The 21,509-nt window shown below is 43.4% G+C and overlaps 1 protein-coding gene across 1 annotated transcript in view; it reads right to left on the minus strand.

Moving 5' to 3' along the window:
- CDHR2 (cadherin related family member 2) overlaps positions 1 to 21,509 on the minus strand; it is a 45,417-nt gene that overhangs the window by 20,934 nt on the left and 2,974 nt on the right. The window contains exons 2-14 of the mRNA XM_078597455.1: positions 18,268 to 18,329; positions 17,172 to 17,234; positions 15,544 to 15,686; positions 13,354 to 13,422; positions 10,917 to 11,006; positions 10,731 to 10,817; positions 7,962 to 8,075; positions 7,060 to 7,185; positions 5,028 to 5,103; positions 3,775 to 3,896; positions 2,761 to 2,985; positions 1,679 to 1,825; positions 591 to 743 (exon numbers count right to left, since the gene is read on the minus strand). Coding sequence (XP_078453581.1) covers positions 591 to 743; positions 1,679 to 1,825; positions 2,761 to 2,985; positions 3,775 to 3,896; positions 5,028 to 5,103; positions 7,060 to 7,185; positions 7,962 to 8,075; positions 10,731 to 10,817; positions 10,917 to 11,006; positions 13,354 to 13,422; positions 15,544 to 15,686; positions 17,172 to 17,234; positions 18,268 to 18,329 — 1,477 coding nt within the window. The remainder of the gene's footprint in view (positions 1 to 590; positions 744 to 1,678; positions 1,826 to 2,760; positions 2,986 to 3,774; positions 3,897 to 5,027; positions 5,104 to 7,059; positions 7,186 to 7,961; positions 8,076 to 10,730; positions 10,818 to 10,916; positions 11,007 to 13,353; positions 13,423 to 15,543; positions 15,687 to 17,171; positions 17,235 to 18,267; positions 18,330 to 21,509) is intronic.

The raw sequence follows: 21,509 nt of genomic DNA on the forward strand, positions 1-21,509 counted from the left end.
AGGTACCTTTCAAAGACGCATGGGCGGCTCAGCCATGGCTCGGCTCACCGAAATCCTGAGCCTGGCTGGGACTGTGCTCAGAACCGGCTCAAGTTAAGCGTGGCTTTGAGCCGCCTCACCTGAGCCAAGCCTGAAACGAACCGTGCCTGAGAATACAGGCCTTAGTCTAATCGACTAAAGCAGTAAAAATGCTAGTCTACTCTTAGTTGTATAAAAAGGTCACGAGAGAGGCTTGCAATCCCCCCCCCCAACCCTCCCAAATATTATCAAGTCAACCAATCAACGAATTAAATTATTAATATACAATTACGACCTTACTAAATTGTCTCAAGTCTGCGTCTTCATTCATATTCATTCATTTTGGTGTTATAGTCGCGCTTAGGTCATTGGTGGTCAGGAGTCGCACGACCATTTTCGTCCACTCACAGTCATCGTTGACGAACGTAAAAAAAAAATACTGTGCCGACAAATACTTGTTATCACCTATCTTAGGATCAAAACTGATGCTGCCTTCAAGCAACGATTTTTGATTGTGCTAATGAATGGGTACATGTGCTCTATAAGTGTGTGTGTGTATATGCAGAGCTCACTTCAATTATATGTATAAAGTCACCATCACTAGCACCCTCTGACACATTGACGTAGATATTTTCGTCAGAAAATATTGGACTGTTGTCGTTAATGTCGACGAGGTTAATAGTCACAATGGCCGTCGTGGTGAAGTTACGATCTGTGGCAGTGACCTGTAAGTACAAAGAGACACAGACTTCTTATTTAGGCAGAATCCTGTATTCATGCTAACTCTATAATGAGTTCACAGTAATTTATGACAAATAGGAAGAAGCAGATGGGCACATTTGTCTTTTCAAAACAATAAAATATAAGTACATTTTTTGTCATCCTTCCCCAGCACCTCCGATTAGCACGGTTGGCTACATACGGTGTGAAAGAAGTTCAACATGCTGTACATACATTCTTCAGTACATTCGATGAAAGGCATTATAGCGTGACGAAAAAACATGTAACGGAACGAAATCTGACAAGTGCACAGCGAAGCAAGGAGGGGTGCATGCGTGGAATTGCACTGACCAAGGCATACATATAGATGGAGAAAATATAAAACACCTCTTGATTTTCTGGTGACATTATAATGCTCAATGGGGGTCAACTACAGGAGATCTTAGAATAACTTCATGAAGGATGTGGAGTTGGGGCCAAGTTAAGTGGAAAACGAAGACGACTTACAACAAATTCACGTAGTTAGAAATAAAATAAAATAAATCACGACGTTTCGATCGCAACACAAGCGGTCGTAATCAGGCAAAGGAGTCAGCCTCTAAAGGCAAACTGTTTATAGTTTGACTCCTTTGCCTGATGACGACCGCTTGTGTTGCGATCGAAACGTCGTGATGTGTTTTATTATATTTCTAACTACGTGACTTTTACCGAAAGAACCAAAAAGTATGGATTCCTGCAGTCACGAAAGCTTCAAATCAAGATTGACTTACAAGTTCAACAAAACTAATCAAGGTACATATTTCTGTATAGGCCAATAAAGGTGCAATATTTAGTTATAGACGCTTAATTTTGTTTATTTTTCTGTCTCTGGTGATACTGACAAGTAAATTATTGTGTTTGGACATTTGCCGAATGTCTCTGTGGATGGTGAGTGCCATACCTGCACATATAACACTTGGATCTCTTCATAATCCAACTGAGTTGCATCTTTGACTCGGATGGTGAGAGGGCCTTCATTTATGATTACGTTGGGCACGATTTCAAAGACTGTTGTGTTTATGGAAATGTTAATTTTGCCATTCTCCCCCTGAATGGGAAAAAAATAGCAACGTTAAAAGCCTCGACCAACAACTGCTGCCACCGAAGCTTAATTCAATGAGAGTAGGAACAAATAAAGATAAAGGCGCAGCCCTGCAATTTCCTTTGCTCACACCACTGCTGGTGGAAGGGCCTCTAATAGAGGAGGCTCAAAGGAGCCCTTCTAATGTTTTTTTTTGCTTTACTCTTCCACGCAGGGACAGACACTGTGGAAGAGGTGGAAATACCCACACTTTACCCCGGCACATGCCTTGCCGGAAGAAGGAATCGAACCGGCAACCTCTGGATTGGAAGCCCAGTGTGATACCATTACACCACGGCAACATCTGATTACAAACATGCATAATAATTATTGTTATGTGTGCAGTACACAGAAATACACTCCGGAACTTTAATTGTCTGACACTTTTAGGTACAATACCTATGACGTATAATATTTACATTAACTGTGTATTTAATGATTATATATACCGTGCACACAGTTCAAATGTGAAAACAAATTCTTGCCATATAAAAATGCACAACACTGTAAAATCAGGTCATAGTTCTAACTTTAGCTTTGCAAGTGTGTGCTTGTCTTTCTGCTTGGGGAGTAGTGGCACATCGGTTTGCGCACTGCGCTACAATCTCAGCAACCTCAGCTCAGTCCACATTGTTGGATAACAACAGTGCCGAGTAATATTTCTTGTCCTGGGCCTCCACTAGGTTTCCCTCGGCCTTAAATGGGTACCTCTGTTGCGGTGTATGACCAGCGCTGGGAAGGCAGGTGGTTGGGCATGTAGCTGGCCAGACCCTTGACCTCCTTGGTAATGCCCCAATCTTAACAGGTGATCGCTCACAGCACTTGCCCCCAAACAGTTTGTATGTTTTTATGTGGGGAGGGACCTTTGTGTGCGTGTGTGTGTGGAAAATAGAAAAGCTTACCTTATCGGGGTCCCTTATGTACATGTTGAGGTTTGAGATCGGTGACCCGGCTGAACTCTGTTCGGGTAAGTGCACGTCAAACGTGCTGCTAATACTGCCCACGGGCTCGTCGGCCGTCTTCAGGTAAAACGTGGGCTCATTGTCGTTCTCATCCAGCACCGTCACTATTATCGTAGCTGTGGCGGTGGAAGGACCAGTATGATTGCCATGTAGTACCTCGGAAGCCTTGGGAAGGAAAATGACATGCACACCATTGTGTAAAACACAATTAAATTGTGCCGATATCGTAATTCGAAATAGTTTAATGAACTGCAACAGTGAGTATTAACACGATCATCAATTACACAAAAATATACTTAATATTATTGGTTCTTTCGGTAAAGTCAGGTTGGAGGGAAATAATAAAATAATAAAAATATTAAACAATAAAATTCTCAATGCGTTTCGACTGCAACACAAGCAATCATCATCAGGTGTGAAATCCACAGCAAGAAAATAAAAAAAAGTTTTTATTTTATTGTTTAATATTTATTTTATTTTATTATTTCCCTTCTACGTGACTTTACCGAAAGAACCAAGAATATGAATCCCTGCAGTAACAAAAGCTTTAAATAAAAAATATATATTTCATGTTCATACAATTATTACGCAGCCTTTGTACAATCAAGCGCTGGAAGAACCCCCCCCCCCCGCCAAAAGCCTGTTGGTCATGGGGTTTAATTTACCATCCACCACCACGCTGGTAAATGCATGGGGCCATATATATATGTGGGAGCACAGAAGTACAGCACAACATCTGATTTTGCTGCAGTGCCCTCTGCTGGTCACCCCGCAGCCCTGCAGAAGCCTGTAATACGTGCAAGGCGATCACCCATCCAAGCACTATCCCAGGCTCAGTCTTGCTTGGCTTCTGCAATCTGATGAGATCGGGCGCATTCTGGGTGAGCTGGTCTTAAGCAACGTGTAACTTGGTCACAAACCACACTATTACTGTTGTTATTTAATGATACGAACCTGGACAGAGAATGTGATGGTATCACCGGGCTGGATGTAGGTGGTGTTTTCTCGGTCGATAAGTGCGGCCGTTTGTATTGCCCCAGTTGCACGGTTAATCTTGAAATTGCCGTTCATGTCATCTGGAGAAATGTGGAGATAAAGACACACACGACATTCCTTTCTAATTAGTAGAGCAAAACATTTCACATCGAGACCTCAATGTTTATTTTTGTGGGCACACCGCTCCAGATCCAAACCATGCAATTCACCCAGCTCCGCATTTGAAGCATTTCCACGAAGTTGTAAGAACGTCGCCAAAACATTTACATGTTGCAAAAGCATTATTAGATTTTACTTTAAGAAATGTGTAGACTCAACCAGAACATATCTTTAAGAATTATAAACAGATTTTGTTTTAAAGTAATTTAAGCCCAATTTTTAGTCAGCACTGCGTTGTTATCTCAATTCTATTATGGTATATATAATACTAGCTTTACTACCCGGCTTCGCCCGGGACTTGGACTTATGACGCCCCAGTGGCGATGTTCACACACCACACCAGTTACTCGTTTGAGGCCGAGTCGACCTAGGGGAGGCCCAGGACCAGTTCAAATAATCGTCCCCGGTGGTGGCCGTGAGTGGGAATCGAACTCGGGTCGCCGGGTTCGTAGCGCGGCGCGCTAACCACTACACTACAATGCGTTACGCTTCCACGTGCGCGGGGGTCACATGCGAGATTTGACGTCACTGTGACGTCACTGTGATGTCACTGTGACGTCACTGCGACGTCCCTCGTATATTTTCTAAAGCACTTTAATACGGGCGTCATTTGAGTGCTATTATGGATGGGCCTGACCAATATGTAACAAAAAAATTCTCAAGAACGAAGTTTCAAACCTGTTTGGGGCATCCTGGTTTCAGAGTAACGACAGTTGCTGGGTTCTGTCATCGTTCAATAAATTCACAAGGGCCAATTTGAACATCCTACAGCCGATATGGCAACTACGAGACCGATGCAAGATGAAAATAAACCGGCGCAGGGGGTCTGTCGTTGTGAAACACGAACTATCGAGCACATCATCCACACTTGTCCACTCAGATATATTTCGACGGAGGAAATGGAAGATCTTCACTTGGGTGTCACCCATCTCGTGGCTAAACAGGCCAGAATTAAAAGTGTTTCTATCCAAACGCAGCCATATATATATGCAAGAATAACTAATAGGGCCATAAGCTGCCACTGTAATTATTTTGATTGAAATAATCGTTACCTTTAAGTTCATATTCAATTCGATTGTTGATGCCCTTGTCTCCGTCCACAGCTGTCACAGACAAAACAAAGGTACCCTGGCCAACAAAAGAACAACAAGTCTGATTACACATCAAGAACATGTACAGACTATAAGAAATGTAAGTGAACGGCTTGGGACAAAAATACATCCAATCTGGCTAATCACGTATTTGTATATTTATATCTTCTCTCATGTTTTGTTATATTGCCCACTGTAGTTTCTCAACATGGCCCAAAGTTGAACATTATGAAGAAAAATGCAATGGGATGCTGAAATAGAGCTCCGTGCCTACAGCCAGTAGATGAGTAGTTTCTCACAATGGCCATTAGCTACTTTGCTCCCGTGAAGTACGTGAACGACAGCCAGTCGATTGTGGGACTACTGCCTCTGACAATTTTAAGAATTGTTGCCAACAGAGTAAGGCATGATCTTAGCTACTCTACAGTAGCGTTAGCTTCTGAAAGCGCCAAAGCACAAAGGCAAAACAATCGACTCGAAAATAGAGTTCGTCAATGTGATTTCCTGGAGAAGCGGCTTTTAGTGTAGACCAGTGGCGGCTCCTGCAAAATCTCTCAGGGGGGGCAAATGTCTGGATGATTTATAAGGATAAGGTCCACCCATGCAAAGGATAAATTAACAGCTTAAGCATGTAAAGGCAACTTCACTTCTTTAATATTAATGAAAAATAAAGTGACTCTTACAATACATCTTGTTTGTTTCTATACTCACTATTAATACAATCCACTCAAGTTTATTTTATTAAAGATTCCACTATGTGGCGACAAATAATATTGTTGGATGCAACGTGCTTACGTATGATGACGTAAGCACGTTAAGGCGAGCCCTCCCGGAAGCCATAGAGAAGGCATTGCAGCGCCCCCCGTTAGAAAAAAAACATCTTTGAATGTAAGTCTATGGGACCACTCGGGGCGATTCTCAGCCAGAGTGAAATCGCCCAAAAAGAGGCGGTACTCCACAGAACGTGACATAACGCTGATTGGACTATATCCAGAGGCACAGTGACGGCTAGCGTGACTCTGTGGTTGAATGACATTGGTGGTGCGTCGCCCAATCGCCCTAATGAAGAAACCGCCCCTGGTGTAGACGGTCCTCACCTGTGACACAGCCTGCCAGGGGATCTGCGGGCTTCAGAATCATGAAGCACTTTTAAAATACATCTAAAAACTTCCTTTTTTAAACTTGCTTTTAATTAGGATGTTCTAAATGTGTTATTCTTATCATGTCTTTGCTAGAAATTTGTTACGTGATTTTTTTTTGCCTACAATTTCACTTGTATTACTCTTTGGTTCTTTCGGCAAAGTCGAAAGAGAAAATAACAAATTAAATAATAGCATACGACGTTTCGATTGCAACACAAGCAATCATCATCAGGTATAAATGATACGTTCATTTGTTATTTTCTCTTTATACGTGACTTTACCGAAAGAACCAAAGAGTAATTCCTGCAGTCACGAAAGCTCTAAATTAAGTTTTCACTTTTATTGTTCATGCCTGTAATGCAGTATGTATTGCATTTGCACGAATAGTGTTATAGAAATGAATTCATATTCTTAGGTTTTTTCGGTAAAGTCACGTAGGTAAAGCTTCAAATCTAGAATTATAGAAATTAAGTTTGATTGATTGATTAAATGAGCATTGAAGTGGTGCCCATCTGTTTACAGTCCAGAACCAGTGGTGGAAAATTCCACAATTCCTCTGACAGGGGTAAGTATATCAATAGGACAAGCAGTGTCGACTTCCCCGTATTGTGTTACCCAGAAGGATGGTGGGCTGAGTCAACCCCCTACCACAGTTTGGACTCAAAACCTTCTGATTGCGAGCCACTCCCTCAACTCACTCTCTGCACCACAGCGTGGATGAATGTGTGTTTTTTTTTACTCTGCAAAGCACAAACATAAGTTTAGAATACTACTGCAATCAAAGTTAGCTGCGCAAGTTTGAAATGTATCGAATGTGTTTGTGGCGTGTGCATGTTTGGTCGTGATGTTACCACAGGGGAGTTCTCCATTATGTTGTTTTGGTAAATTTCATTTCTGAATTCTGGCGGCAGATTTGGCTGGTCCTCAACGTTAACAATCAGAATTGCAGCTGAACTCAGCGGGATGTCTCCCTTGTCCTGAACACAACAACACAACACCATCCAGTCACCGTGCACAATCGCGTTAACGTTTTAGCTCTCCCATCCGTTTTCGGGATAGCAGCCCATATATGAACTCAGGATTTCAGTGTTGTTACCACAGCACTATTGTAGGGACATTAGTATGTATGCTGAACTTCTTTTGCACTCTACATAGACAAACGTGCTAATTGGAGGTACAGGGGAAGGATACAAAACTAAACACAAAAGGCAATTTAAAAAAGAGGTTTCAATTTAGAATAAAAGTGCATAAGTCCAGTGGCTACCTAAGCAGTCAAAACCACGCTCCTCACTTATTATCAACCCTGCTACAGTTGTCTTATATTTTGTAAAGGAGACATATGTTAGTTAATGAGATTCAGCAACATCAGCAAGAAATGTGTTTCAACTTATTTCACATTTTACAGTAATCTCTATTTCAACCAACATTCCTTCGAAAACGAATTGTTTCTCAAATATCTCTTGATTAAAAATCATCCATTTCTGGAAAACAAAAACATCTTACATCCATATATTGTGAAGTGAATAAAACAGCTTACAGATTATTCATGAACACTCCCTTTTATCGGAAAGATGTAAACTATATTTAGTGGCTCCAAACAAGCGTCATTGCCTCAAATGTTTGCCTGGTATATTTATTTTTCCCCATTAAAGGACGGCGTTACAGACTCATCTGGTGAGGGCTTTGAGAATTGTGCCTGTGCACAACTGCCCAAGCGTCCCTTAATGTTTTAAGTGAACAAATTGTGACTCACCGAGGCATTGATCTTGATCTGATAGACAATGTTTTCAGCGTAATCAAGTGTTCCATTAATAAAGATATTTCCGTTGTTGGCATCTATTGTGAATATGTTTGTGCTTGGAACAACCTGGAAACAACAGCAGTAGGCACAGATGTAAGCATTGGCATTATTATTGTTTATTTCCATGTGCATTGAATATTGTGAATATATTGTACTTGTATACTGCGAATATTTGTGTTCGGAACAACCTGGAAACAACAGCAGCAGGCACAGATGTAAGCATTGCCAATATTATTGTTTGTTGCCATGTGCATTGTACTTACGATATATACTATATTGTACTTTAAGGCAATAATGCAATATGTATATCATAGTAGTGATATATAAATGTATGTGTGTTGAACTTCTTTGACACTGTACGTAGCCAACCATGCTAATCGGAGGTACGGGGGAAGGACAACAAACTAAACACAAAAATCAATTCTAAAGAAATTAGTTTAAGGCCGAGTTGACCTAAGGGGGGAGACATGATTGGTTCAAAATTTCGCCACCGTTATTGGTCGTGTAGAGCGCCTTGTCAGTTCACTGCTGGAAGAGGGCCCTCTATTAACCAAGCCAGACGTGCGGATTGTCTGTGACCATATTACATGCATGACCATACATGACCATTCTAGATTTGAAGCTTTCGTGACTGCAAGGATTCATATTCTTAGGTTTTTTCGGTAAAGTCACGTAGGTAAAACATCAAAATTGCAGCTAATCTGGCTGTGACGGTCCCACCTGATGACGGAGACTTGTGTTGCCTCCGAAACGCCGTGATTTTTTATTTATTTATTTTATTAATTTTGATGTTTTACCTACGTGACTTTACCGAAAAAACCTAAGAATATGAATACATACATGACCATATTGACATGTATGACCATACATTATGACACATATTGACATGTAATACATGTACGACCATACATGGCCATACATGACCGTGATTGACTGTGACCATATTTCACCAACATGCCAAGTGCGGGCTTGTGGAAGCGGGGAGCATAGTACAGTTCAGCAGTGGATTTTACTTCACCGGCTTCTGCTTCCCACAGCACCTTATAACACCTGTTATGCATTGCGGTCACCCATGCAGCCAACTATCCAAGGTCAACCCTGTTTGTCTTGAGGTTTGATGAGATTGGGTGAATTCTGGGTGATTTGGTCATCGGCATAAATAAGCTATGAGAGGTTTTACTGAAAATAAACTAAATATCACTGACACTGTTTTAAAACACACAGCAGTACAGTACTCTAATACTATTCATAGCTGTATGGAAATCGTGAATACAGTGCAATCATTTGCCCTTTTATTTTGACACAGCAATATCAGTGAAGTAATGCATTTATTGATGCCACAATTTTTCTCTTCCCAGTGTATCAGCTCTTATGGACCTTCGGGGCCAATGTGTTAAAGCAGGATGCGTTGAAGCAAGCGAACTCTGGACTGGTTTCAACATGCTGGTTGCTTATCAGCAGTGGGGTATGTTGTCATTAGTAACAGTGCCCTATTGTAGCACGTGTAAAGATGGGATTGCTTTTGTGTTAGTATATTTATTTATTACCCATGAAACCTCCAGATGATACATACCACAGAAAATTTCGTATTTTTGTTATGTTTACATTTCATACTTTTAATATGCAATGTTATATGCTACGTTGTATTCAATTCATGTCAAAATCAGGAAATGTTAAATAATTATCCACGTCACATGAATTATATTGAAACACCGATGCTAAAAGCAAAGGTGCCGTCTGGCAATTGCTTGCTCACACTACTTCTGGAGGAAGAGTCTCCGCTACAGGGAGTTTGAGAGAACCCCCGAGAGAGGGTATTTTGCCTTCTCTTCCATGCCGGCGAGATGGCTTGGGAGAGATGGGAGTACCCATGGTTTTATCCCACCGCACGCAACGTAGTGTACCCATGTATAGTGTGGGTGCACAGAGGCAGAAGGTGGGGATGAAATTTCATTGTTTTTAACTGTCGCGGGGGATTTCTAACTGGCTACATTTAATGAATGTCTGCAAATGGCAACCAAAGGCAGCAAATGGGAACCAAAGGCGTCCAATAGGATGAGGTGGGGGGAATTGAGAAAGTTGTCCATTATTTCCTATACCCCAGATAGTGGGGTAAATTAATTGAAACGGCAAACTACAAATTACACGTCCGTTATAACAATGATAATAATTTCAGGTTGTAATGTGCCGCAAAGTATTTGCATGTTCCCAAAGAGAGAGACCAACTCAGAGGCGCGAGGAACCGCAGACGAGCGGGAAAGTCAGCCAGGCGGTGAGCCGACATCAAATTCCACTCCAAGTTCTGCAGTTTTGTATATTAATATTAATCGCGTTGCTAAGGAAACCGGAGCACCAACACGTGCGAAGGAGCAACACTCTATCCCACAGAGATGGAATAGGTGGATTCCACATTTGCTGTACCGCCTTCTCCTGACAAGCAAGGGTGTTGCACCTCGACAGCCACGGGAAGGAATTTTAACAATGTTTGTGTGATCCACCGACCCTCGCCTGCAAAGTGCTGGCTTACCACCCACATATATATTCTATCCATGACACCACGGCCGCATCGTGAAACAATAAAAATATATATTTTTAAATGTTGCTGATGAATACAAAATATTGATCGGGAAATTATGTGTATATACATTCTGTTTTATGGTGTTGTTCAAACAAGGCCAAGCAATATTTGTGCAATCGTGCGGTGTGAAAGGGTTAACTTGCCTCCATTTTGAAGCCAACTCTGCCAAAATTTCCACCATCTTTATCTTCAGCGGTGACGTAAAAAAAATTTTCATGTCCATATTCTTTCTGCGAATAAAAACATTTTTACACCGTTTAATGAAAACCATTACCGTATTCTAACTGGATAGATACAAATCTTGATGGTAATGTGATATCTGCCATTACCTCTGCTAAAGTAATTTGATACGGAAGCCCCTTGAACTCTGGAAAGTTGTCATTGGCATCCAAAACGATGATTGTCAGAACTCTGTTAGCCTAAAAAGTAAAAAACAAGCAACGCGATTAATATTTCACCATGAAAAGCAAACAAAACTTCACGTCCTTCCAGAATAATATACTCTACAGGAATCGCCAAGGCATATCATTATTGGGCTGAGGTTGAGGTGTGACGTCAGCACGGACTCAGTGTGACGTCATCACGCAGATGTGCACACTTGCAGTTGACCGTGCACCGGGCAGCAAGGAAAACTTAAAAAAATTAAATATCACGATAACATTATTCCGTTTTCTGTGTGCCACTTTTAACAAACTTTCACAAATCCATAATTTTAAAGCGGCGTGTAAGAATTTTGCATCCATTGAATGACGGTCGTCTATAGATGTGCATCCAAATTTTTTCTTTTTAAATCTACGACCTTTCCGGCTTCATTCACACTTCTTCACAGCTTACTTCATTGGCAGTCTACCCATAGGGATATCTTCTATGGATACATACATTTCCTCTCCCATCCCGTAAATACTCACGACCCTTGCTTCTAGAACCTTCTCGCCACCGTTACAAAGTAACCAAACTCCCGTCTAATCCCGTCTGAATCCACTTGCCAATCCAATGCTCCCCGGTGGAGCAGACCGTCAATTGTCAGTGGCCGTTTCGCCTGACCAATCAGGATTATACCGAAACAGCGATCAGTCAATGGGTTTTGAGATAATTAATAATAGATCGCATTTCACATCCGTTATGCAGGTAAGTCAGCATTCGGATGCTTTGCCAATGCGAGTTAACTTATGTTTTATTTGGCTTCAATGTTTACAATTCCGTGTGTATATGTGTAGTGCTCGACTTGACACGACAGCTTCTTGCTTTTCCTCTTTCTTTATTTCACCAATACCGATTAACATTCCTCCAGCTAACACCGATCAGCGTTTCTTCCGCGCGTTCTCCGCTCGTTCGCCAAGTTCCGCCAGCCTCGCTCGCTCCCCATCACTCCTCCTTCGACTCTCCTCTCTGCTCTCCCTGTCACACACAGCCGCTCTTTATCGGCTCTCCCGTCACACTCAGCCATATCTTTATCCGCTTCTCCGCTACTCTCCAGCCGCTCTCTGCTGGCTTCGCCGTCACACTCCAGCCGCTTCTGCTGGCTTCTCCATTTCTACCGTACACTTCTCTACTGCTACCGTACACTTCTCTACTGCTACCGTACACTTCTCTATTGCTACCGTACACTTCTCTATTCCCTCCGGCTCCGCTGTTTGGCTCTCACATCCTCCTTCACTCCCAGGCGCGAACTCTTCCCAGGCGCCAACTCTATTGTCCACTTCCAAACCCCTTCTCTTTATCCCCCAGCCAATTAATCCAATCAATCGATGGCACCCCCGCGACGCCCGTCGCCCCTAGCCCCAACTGGCACCCGCCGTGTGTTCCCAGACAATGCGGTGCCACTTAGTGACAACAACAACTTCTCGGCCAATCAGCGCCCTCCGTCCTTAATTACTCCCTGCCACCTGCTACCGTCCTCAGACAGCGTGGCTCAATATCTCGACAACAACAACTCCCAGCCAATCAGCGCCCTGTGTCCTTATTTGCTCCCAACCCGTCTCTTGCCCTCTCCTAACACCTAGCAACAGCAACACCTCAATCTCGTTTGCTCCCACTGTACGCCGTGCGCGCGTACACCGACTTCAGCGTGTGACGCGTATCTCAGGCACTACATATGTATTAGCTTATGTGTAAATATTTATATGTGTATGCATGTCTTCCATATGAAGTCGGATGGCACATCAATATATTTCAATTAAACAATTGTTTGAGGAACACCTGGAAGAAACAGTACTGCACAATGTTTTTTTTCTGGACCAATTATTTCCGGCAGATCTTGATCAAAATGAAACGTCGGGTGATCAAACACAAGATGGTGTACAGTTTAAAAACGTTAAGTGACAATGAAAAGGAACATAGTGTCCCTTAAAAAAGTTTCAAATAGGGCATATTAACCACCATTGTATACGCATCAGAAACACGAACAATACACAGCGAACGCCTGACGTGTGCACATAAGCGCTTGATGATGGATGTATGGAATTAAAAGTAGAGAAACAGACAAGGGAAGGACCAGGCAAGAAGTGCAACCCAGGGACATGTTGACACTTTGCTTAAAAAGTGACCCTGGTCGATGGACAAGACTAGCGAGAGAATGGAAGATAAAGGAGGGAGTTTGATCGAGAGGATTGATGGCATCAGTTCACGCGCAGGAGCGACATGGATACATATTCTGATTCTCCTCCTGGATTGTGGCAGCACAGGACCATGAGGGATGGCAAATGGTGTAGCGAGGCCATCAGCAAGCAGTGGAGATGATGAGGAATTAAGAACATAAACACTTACGGTATAAACTCCATCTGTAATGATGGCTTCAATTGTAAACTGCTCATTCTTTTCCAGGGTAGCATATTCCTGTTGGGGATGTAAATCATTGAGCACACATTATTCATTCATGAAAATGGAATTAAAGCAAAACACTATTTATGATTATAATCACACCTTCCCAAATGTGGGATATACAGTACTATCGTGAAGTAATTTAATATGCTTGACAACAGTTACGCAAAACATGATAGATGTGTAATGGGTTCCGGAGATACTTGTAGAGGTAACTTCTTTATTACAATACAACACTCCAACAGTCCTGATACTCTGTTACAGCCTAGGTACACAGCCTAGGTACACAGCCTAGATACCCTACTCTGGCTACGTTCTGGGGTCCTCCGGCTACAATTACCCTAGGGGAGGCTATCTGACCCGACCCTGCCAAGGTGCGGGTCTGGACTCTGGCTTCCTCGGAACTCGCCCTTACAAGGACGTAGAGCCGGGAGTCCCAGAGTCCCACCACTGGCCCTCACAGCGTCCCGGCCCTTACAAGGACAAGCGGGACGAGGGGGTCCAGGGTCCTAAGCTGGCTGGCTGGCGGGTCTTGTGTCTTGAGCTGCGACTGGCCCCGATCGGCCAGGGAGCTGCCCTTTTATGCCTCGTCCCCAACGAGGGGTGGGGTTGTGTGCGCCCCCAGATATCCCACAGAGCACACACAGCCCCCCCGTTGGTGGCGCCAAGGGGCTTAAGTGTCTGGGGTGCCTGGGATCCTAGCGCCTGGCGCCGAGGGCTTATCTGCCTAGGATCCCAGAGCCCCCAGCAGCCCCTCCCCTCTTATGGCTGTCGCCTGATGAAGCTGGTTATAATAACTGGCAAAACGTCGTACTCGGATTGTAAATGTTGTGGCTTGGCTCTCCAACACACCGGTGTGCTGTACTAGTGACGAATTGGCACGTTCTGTTTACGTGACAACCCTTACGAGTTGGCTGTGTAAGGTGGTGGCGGGTTTTAACGACACATTTATATATTTACGCGATCTAACCCAAACAAACCTCTTATGGAGCACATATTTATCTCTCCATATTTATATTTTGACATTATATCAGCTGCATAGCCTTCTGGGAGTGCGTACTTTTCACTGCATTGCTTTAAAACAGGAGTCGGTGACCTGCGGCTCCGGAGCCTGCGGCTATTCAAGGGCTGCTTCGTGACGTTATTTATTAAGCACCACCGTCTCGTATTCACCACGTGCATTGTGGCTCTTCTTGTTACTTTGGTTGTCGACCCCTGGTTTAATACAAGCAAACTCTTCACAGCCCATATAAACGTTTTTGGGTTAGGTCGCGTTATTTATAAATGTGTCGTAACCCTCCACCACCCGACATGGCCAATCAACAAAAAAGTGTCACGTTGACAAAAGACAAATAGTTCACTACTTTAGCCCACCGGTGTGTTGAAGAGTGAATCCACAACATTTACAATTTTTTAGTACGCCATTCTGGCGATTTGCCTAGTGATGCTGGATGTAATTACCAGAAAAACGTCATACTCAAAAATTGTAAATGTTGTGGATTCACTCTGCAACACACCGGTGGGCTAAAGTAGTGAACTATTTGTTTTTTGTCAACGTGACACTTTTTTGCTGATTGGCCGTGTCGGGTGGTGGAGGGTTACGACACATTTTTTAATAATGCGATCTAACCCAAAAACTTTATTATGGATAATATTGGTCGGGAAAGCCTACGTGTTAAACAAACTCTTCACTGGTTTTGACATTCATTGTCTCATTAGCAGAGTCAAGCTTGCTTAAACCAATGCTAGAGAACTGTCCGATCTTCATAGGCAAGGACCCTGTTAGATAATAAATGCAAAGTTCCTCTCTCAAGTTCATGGAAATATCCTTGGCCTTATATACATTAAATATATATTTTTTTTATCTTCTGTTCGTGAATGCTTATAAATGGGCAGCCAAAAGCGAGGAACATGGCCAAAAGGATGAGGTGGGGGGCGGGGTGATTAAAAAATCTTGCTCATTGTTTAAACTGGCACGCCAGAAAACTGAACAGGTAACCGCTGGATTGTAAACAAGCAATCTATCACGGCAGAATCTCACTATAGTATAGTGCTTTAAAACTTTTTTAAAATGTAAACCTGAAATTTCAATTAGATTATAGCTATGCAATTGTGTTTCGGTAATTTAGTACTCACCTCGCGATCTATGGTGGACTTCAGAGTCACGACTCCCGTGGCACTATCGATAGTGAAGTAACGAGTCGCTTCAGACCCACTGAGGCTGTAGGTAATTACATCGCCTTCGTCATCTCGTGCTGACACCGTGAATACAACGGTGTCTACAGGAAGCATGCAGCAGAGAACGCAAAACATGAGAATGTATCTTTTAAACATCATGGACTGTACTTTTTTGTGAGCACTAATGTCTGACTTAAAACATATACTTTCTTTTCAGTGTATTGTTTATAAAAGCAGCATACACAAAATACGGCTCACAGAAGGGCCTCCACTAGAGACCACTCTCGACAGCCCATCGAGAGGGTATCTTGGCCTAGTCTCAGATGAAGTTGCCATACCACACTTTACCCCATCACACGCATCCTGCCGCCGTTAGACTACCCTAAACTATTTGTATTTCACCAGGTGAGGCCCACTGAGCTATATAGCTCTTGTACAAAAGTAACCTGGCCACAAATGATAGCTCAACGAAGTGGCTTATCATACGGAAATGGTATAGCAGCCAAATACTTTAAACGCATGTTTCTAAACGTGGAGGAAAAAACCGGAGGATCCGGAAAAAAATCTCCGTGCCCACGGGTTGAGAGAGAGAGAACACGCAAACTCCAAATATACAGCAGGCGTCAGGGTCAGGATCAAACCCACGACCTCCTCTATACCAGACTAATTGTGGTGCATACATTGATATACTGTTGGGTGGATGGACAGAGGTAAGGAGATTTAAGAAACTCGTACCATTATTTCAACCGCGGTGCCGGGAAATCGAATCAAACCAACGATCTCTGGATTTCAAAGTGCAGCGTGCCAACCATTGCACTACGACAGCACCTGAACGTACGAGATTCTTGACGCGCCCATACTGGGCATCCGTGATAAAGAGCTTTGTAGGTCATCAGATTCCTCCTGCAGTCTAAATAAAGATTCTGATCATTAGTGTACTGCAAACTTCCGTAAATTACCACAAAGGATCCCCCCTATCTGCAGCCTCCCCTCCTGAAACCTAGCCCACCCCCCCCAATGCCCCCCCTCCTCCTACCCATGCGGCCCCGCACTAATCGTGCCCCCACCCCCCCCCCTTGCACCATTCAACACGTGGGGGGGGGGGGGTCATAGGGGGGTGTTGGGAAAAATACGGGGGGGGCTGAGGGAAAGGGGGTGTGGGTGAAGCGGGCCCTTTGTCGTACTTTGCATTTAATTTGCTATGTTTTGTGGTAATTAGTCGTTTAAACGTAATCCACTTTGAAGGTCATGTGATGCCAAGTGAGGGCGTAGCTAATCAAATAATTTAAGAAGAATAAACCTTTCCTCACAATTAGAATACTGTCAAATAAGGTGGAATATTTAAAATCTACAACTGAACATGTAAAATTTCAACTTTCCCCATGTGAAAAAGCGTTGATTTGATTGGCCAGTGTCGTACAGTATCAAGGGATATCGTTGCTTGTTTAGCTCACATCTGGTCACGAAGATGCTACGTTGGATTTGTGTAAAGTAGAGACAAGTGAACATGTTTTACTTCACTTGCAGTGTATAAATTAAATATGTAAACTATGAGAAATCCCATCACATAACTCAACAATACAAACCTTTTAGCGTGTTTTCAAGTATTTGAAACACCACGTCACCTGTAAACACTGGAGGAGTGTTACCTGTATAAAACAAAAACAAGATTTTTTGAGTATTTTGTGTTACCGTCATCACTGTTTTAGAAGTTATCTGCCCAGGGCCAGGTCCCAATGGCACAAGCCTCTTCTGTCCCATAGAATCCTGCACTCCATGAATCACCCCCACAAGACCACACTCCACACAGGACTAGAATCAGTGGCGCAACTACATCATCAGCTCAGGGGGGTTCGGGAATCGGCCAGGTGGAGCCCCAATATTTGATTTGTCTCGCACGGTCGCACCTCGGTTATATATATTGTCTGATGAAGCTGGTTGTAATTACTGGCGAAACGTCGTATTCAGTTTGTAAATGTTGTGGCTTCGCTCTCCAACACACCGGTGTGCTGTAATAGTGACGAATTGGCCACGTTCTGTTTACGTGACAACCCTTACTAGTTGGCTGTGTCGGGTGGTGGTGGGTATTAACGACACATTTATATATTTACGCGATCTGATCCCAAAAAACCCTCTATTATGGATGATATTGGTCGCGAAAGCCTACGTGTTAAACTCCTCTTGCTTAATCACATCATGGCGCTCCTTATAGGGGCGCTTCGTCTTAGCTAATTTTTTTTCGTTCTTTTACACTTTTGTCAAAAACATAATCTCGTGGTGGTTGTAAAAAGAGGGCCCCAAGTCGTAGCTTTGGTCACGGCGGGGTGGGTGGGGGGATGGGGGGGCAAGGCACCCCCTGCCACCACACTAATTACACTACTGACTAGAATTATTGAACCGTAGCTGGGGGAGTATCGTTGAGGTGGTTTCCCCCATTTTGCTTTGCTCAGCAGTGTTTTATTATTCAGGTTGATATATATTACTGTACAATTTCTAGTGTGCTGTTTATTTTGGTCACTTGGCATTTTCGATCTTTCGGCCTGCGCTCAGCAGATGCGATCAAAAAAAGTGCGCGCATTGAGAGTGTATTTATTACACAAATGTGTGACATCAAACGGCAGTATTTTATAGGAGGGTGAACGGTGCAGTAGCTTGATTTAAGATTGAATTTAAGGCGTTTACCTTTGACAAAATGAAGAAGGCAGGTTAATAAACAAATCCTAAGTGCAAGTGGCATGCCCGTCCTGGAAGAGAAGCACATGCGCATACGAAACACAGAAACATAGCATTAACTTTCAAAAGTTTGTTTTACTTTAGCAGTACTTTGAAAATACTGTACAATCAATCGGACATCTTCAGTCTGTCTGGTTTGGCTTTATATTAACAAAAGCAATGTCAGCCGACAACACGTTGGAACAGCAGGCACCAGACAAAATACAAGTGACATTATTGATATTCTAGCAGGGCTGCAAAGCTGAAACTTGGCACAGATAAGGATGGAAAAAAGTTATAAATAAATTCAAGTTTGAATTCTGAGTGACCATACCATGTAATATTTCCTTTGGTGTGTGACGGTAAAGTCAATTGCAGTCAATGCCCACTACCAGTTAGGAATATCATATACAATGTAGTTACTGCAATTATTATATTTATGTTATATAGTGTGAAATAATTGTTGAAATAACATTTACAAAAAAGTGTAAATGTATACTGAGGTGAGCAGAAATTGAGTCTACTGCAGTACTGCAAAAGGAGGATGGTGTGAGAATGATGGCAGGTTGGATGATGGATGGAAATGCCTTTGGAAAGCAACTCACCAAAATGAGAGCAGCTAAATGGGGGGGGGGAGGGGTATGCCCAGAGGTCGCAAACGGGTTTTGTTTCCTTACCCGTACCCGTACCCGGCCGCACCAGGGTCGCAAACGGGTACCCGTACCCGGCCGGGTACGGGTAGCCGGGTATCGGGTAGGGTACGGGTATCGAATACCCGGTTGCGACCTCTGGGTATGCCTTAAGTAGATGGACTACAAAACTTATGAAGTCGTGTCCTGCATTTCTCCATGAATGTTTACTATTTGGGAAGCCAGCTGGAGATGGTATTATACCGTACTCCATCCACCATGTCAATGTAAGAACTATATAATATGCCAAATGGGAAGACATGCATAAATCAAACCAAACCACACACGTTTGATTTGCCCGTGGCAGATGCACATGCATAGACTATAAATGTACGTTTGTATCGGATTGCTAACTTTAGAAATCATCACGTTCAATTTATATTCGGGCATTGGGTGCATACTAATTTATCGGTGACACGTCATAGCAGTTCCCAGTCTCATGTATTTCACAGCACTGAGTGTACTCAGAATACAACAGTGTGCATTGTATAACTGTGGTGCCTAAATGGACTGTGCATCACGTCCCGTGCACCAACAAATGTGGGCGATGTGGCGATTGCCGCTATGTGCGGCGATCGCCTCTTGTGTCATCAAGAGAGGCAAAAGCCATCGATTCGGCCCACTTCTCCGCAAGCGATGCGCGACGTGATGGACGGTGAGCACCCTTGCGTGCGCCACACCTGCATGTGCTTGTGCTCAAGAGGCCTCTACGATGCCCACGGTGCAAACGAGCTCAATATCCTGCTCCCCGTTTGCGTACGGTGAGAGGGCAGCTCTTACCGAGTGTGGACATTCCTGGTCCTGTAGCCCAACGGGCATGTGTTTATCCATGCAGGAAATCATGAGACTCAAAGGTTTGGTTTAAAGGAGAGTTCTACATTGGGATATTTGGTCAATTCTCAGGGCGTGGTTTGTGAAGGTATATATTTTTTTGGGGGGGGGTCCCCAATCCCCTGCAGCTTGCCCCCCACATATTCCTCCCCCCCCAGTGGGGGAATGGGGGGTGAGAAAATAGTTTTGGAGCTCAGCCTCGGATAGGGTCGGCTGAAATTAAGCCCTGCCAATTCCATTAAGGAGATGTTTCATGAGACAGTAACCCAGAGACTCCTTGAGAAACCCCACTCATTAAAGCGGATAACCCAAAGGTCCACACAAGATTGATTCACGAGCCCATTTTCTGTACTGTTATTGTCTGTTTATCCAGAGGGCCCATCGTATTTACGAGTTTCACGAACGGGCAAATGCACATTTTAGATTGTAACACGTGCTTAAGATGTCGTTCGACGGGATTGTAGAGTCGCATGATCGTGATAAAACTCTGATGGATGAGATCATCATTGACAGCCCAGTAATTTTACTGGCTGTGTTGTTCTCGTCTTAAATCTTTCTTTGGAAGGGAGGGGAAAGCAGAGACATCTCTCATATGGCTCAGCTGAGAACAGCTGAGCCATCTCTCACCCTGTAGCTGAGGTTGCCATTTGAGGTACAAAAAAAATCTGGATATATCATGGGAAGTGGAATATCTCACAATATATCAGACGAGGGGTACGCATAGTACCACTGCACTCACGAGTTGATTAGGGGTAGGATAAGCCTAGTTACTACTCGCTAGTCGATTTGGGAATGGTGTAGAACTAGCAAGAGTCACATTAGGTGAGTCATTCCTGTAATCCATTATTATTAGTCAGTTAGCCAGTCACTGAGTCAATACAATATGTGACTAGAACAGCAATCAGCAGGTTTTCCCTCCCATCTGTCTCGATCCCACTCAAGCTGATTGTGTTCCATTGCACAACGCGTGACAGCGAAAGGCAGTCACGTATGCTCTCGCTCCGATCTCATTGGAAGTTGCTGCCCAGGTGCCCGCTAGCGGGCAGCTTGAATCAGAATTGTTCAGAATTGGGGGGAGTGGGGGGGCATCAATGATGTCTTTAGAATGGGAAATTATGCGGCAAACATTGCTGCCGATGATTGCCAGTAATGATTGCCTTAAAATTGCCCTCGTGGATCGTGGTCTATTACAGACTTCCCAGGAGAGCCATCTCAAAACGAGGCCAATCCTCGATGGAAAAAAAAACCAGGACAGGCGGCACCTCTACCCAGAGGCAGGAAAAGAAAAATGGTTCCAAGAGGTGTGTGCCACCACATCCACACGGCACACGAGGTTGCCCGCGCTGTTCCTCTCATCCAGTTCCCCATATGCTGTTAGTCATTCCTTTATTTTGGGCAATTCCGGTAAAAACGTTCAGATATTATCGTTATCAAATGTTATTTTACACTTGTGAATTTCACACATACATACCTGTCAACCCCTTATCAGTGCCTACCTAATTACGGATCAATTCAGACCTTATTGGTCACCCCGTGCCCTTATAAATCTCAACGTTCATCTTACAAAGTCCCATCACAAGGGAGAAACACAAACAAATAGACAAAACATTTTTTTGCCCGCATTTCAAACGGCTGTATGCCGTATGGACCTGAAAAACTCAATTTCCCTGTTCAAGAATATGGGTAAACCGT

This window comes from Lampetra planeri, chromosome 9, assembly GCF_965212315.1.
Source record: "Lampetra planeri chromosome 9, kcLamPlan1.2.h2, whole genome shotgun sequence".
Taxonomy (NCBI): Eukaryota; Metazoa; Chordata; class Hyperoartia; order Petromyzontiformes; family Petromyzontidae; genus Lampetra; species Lampetra planeri.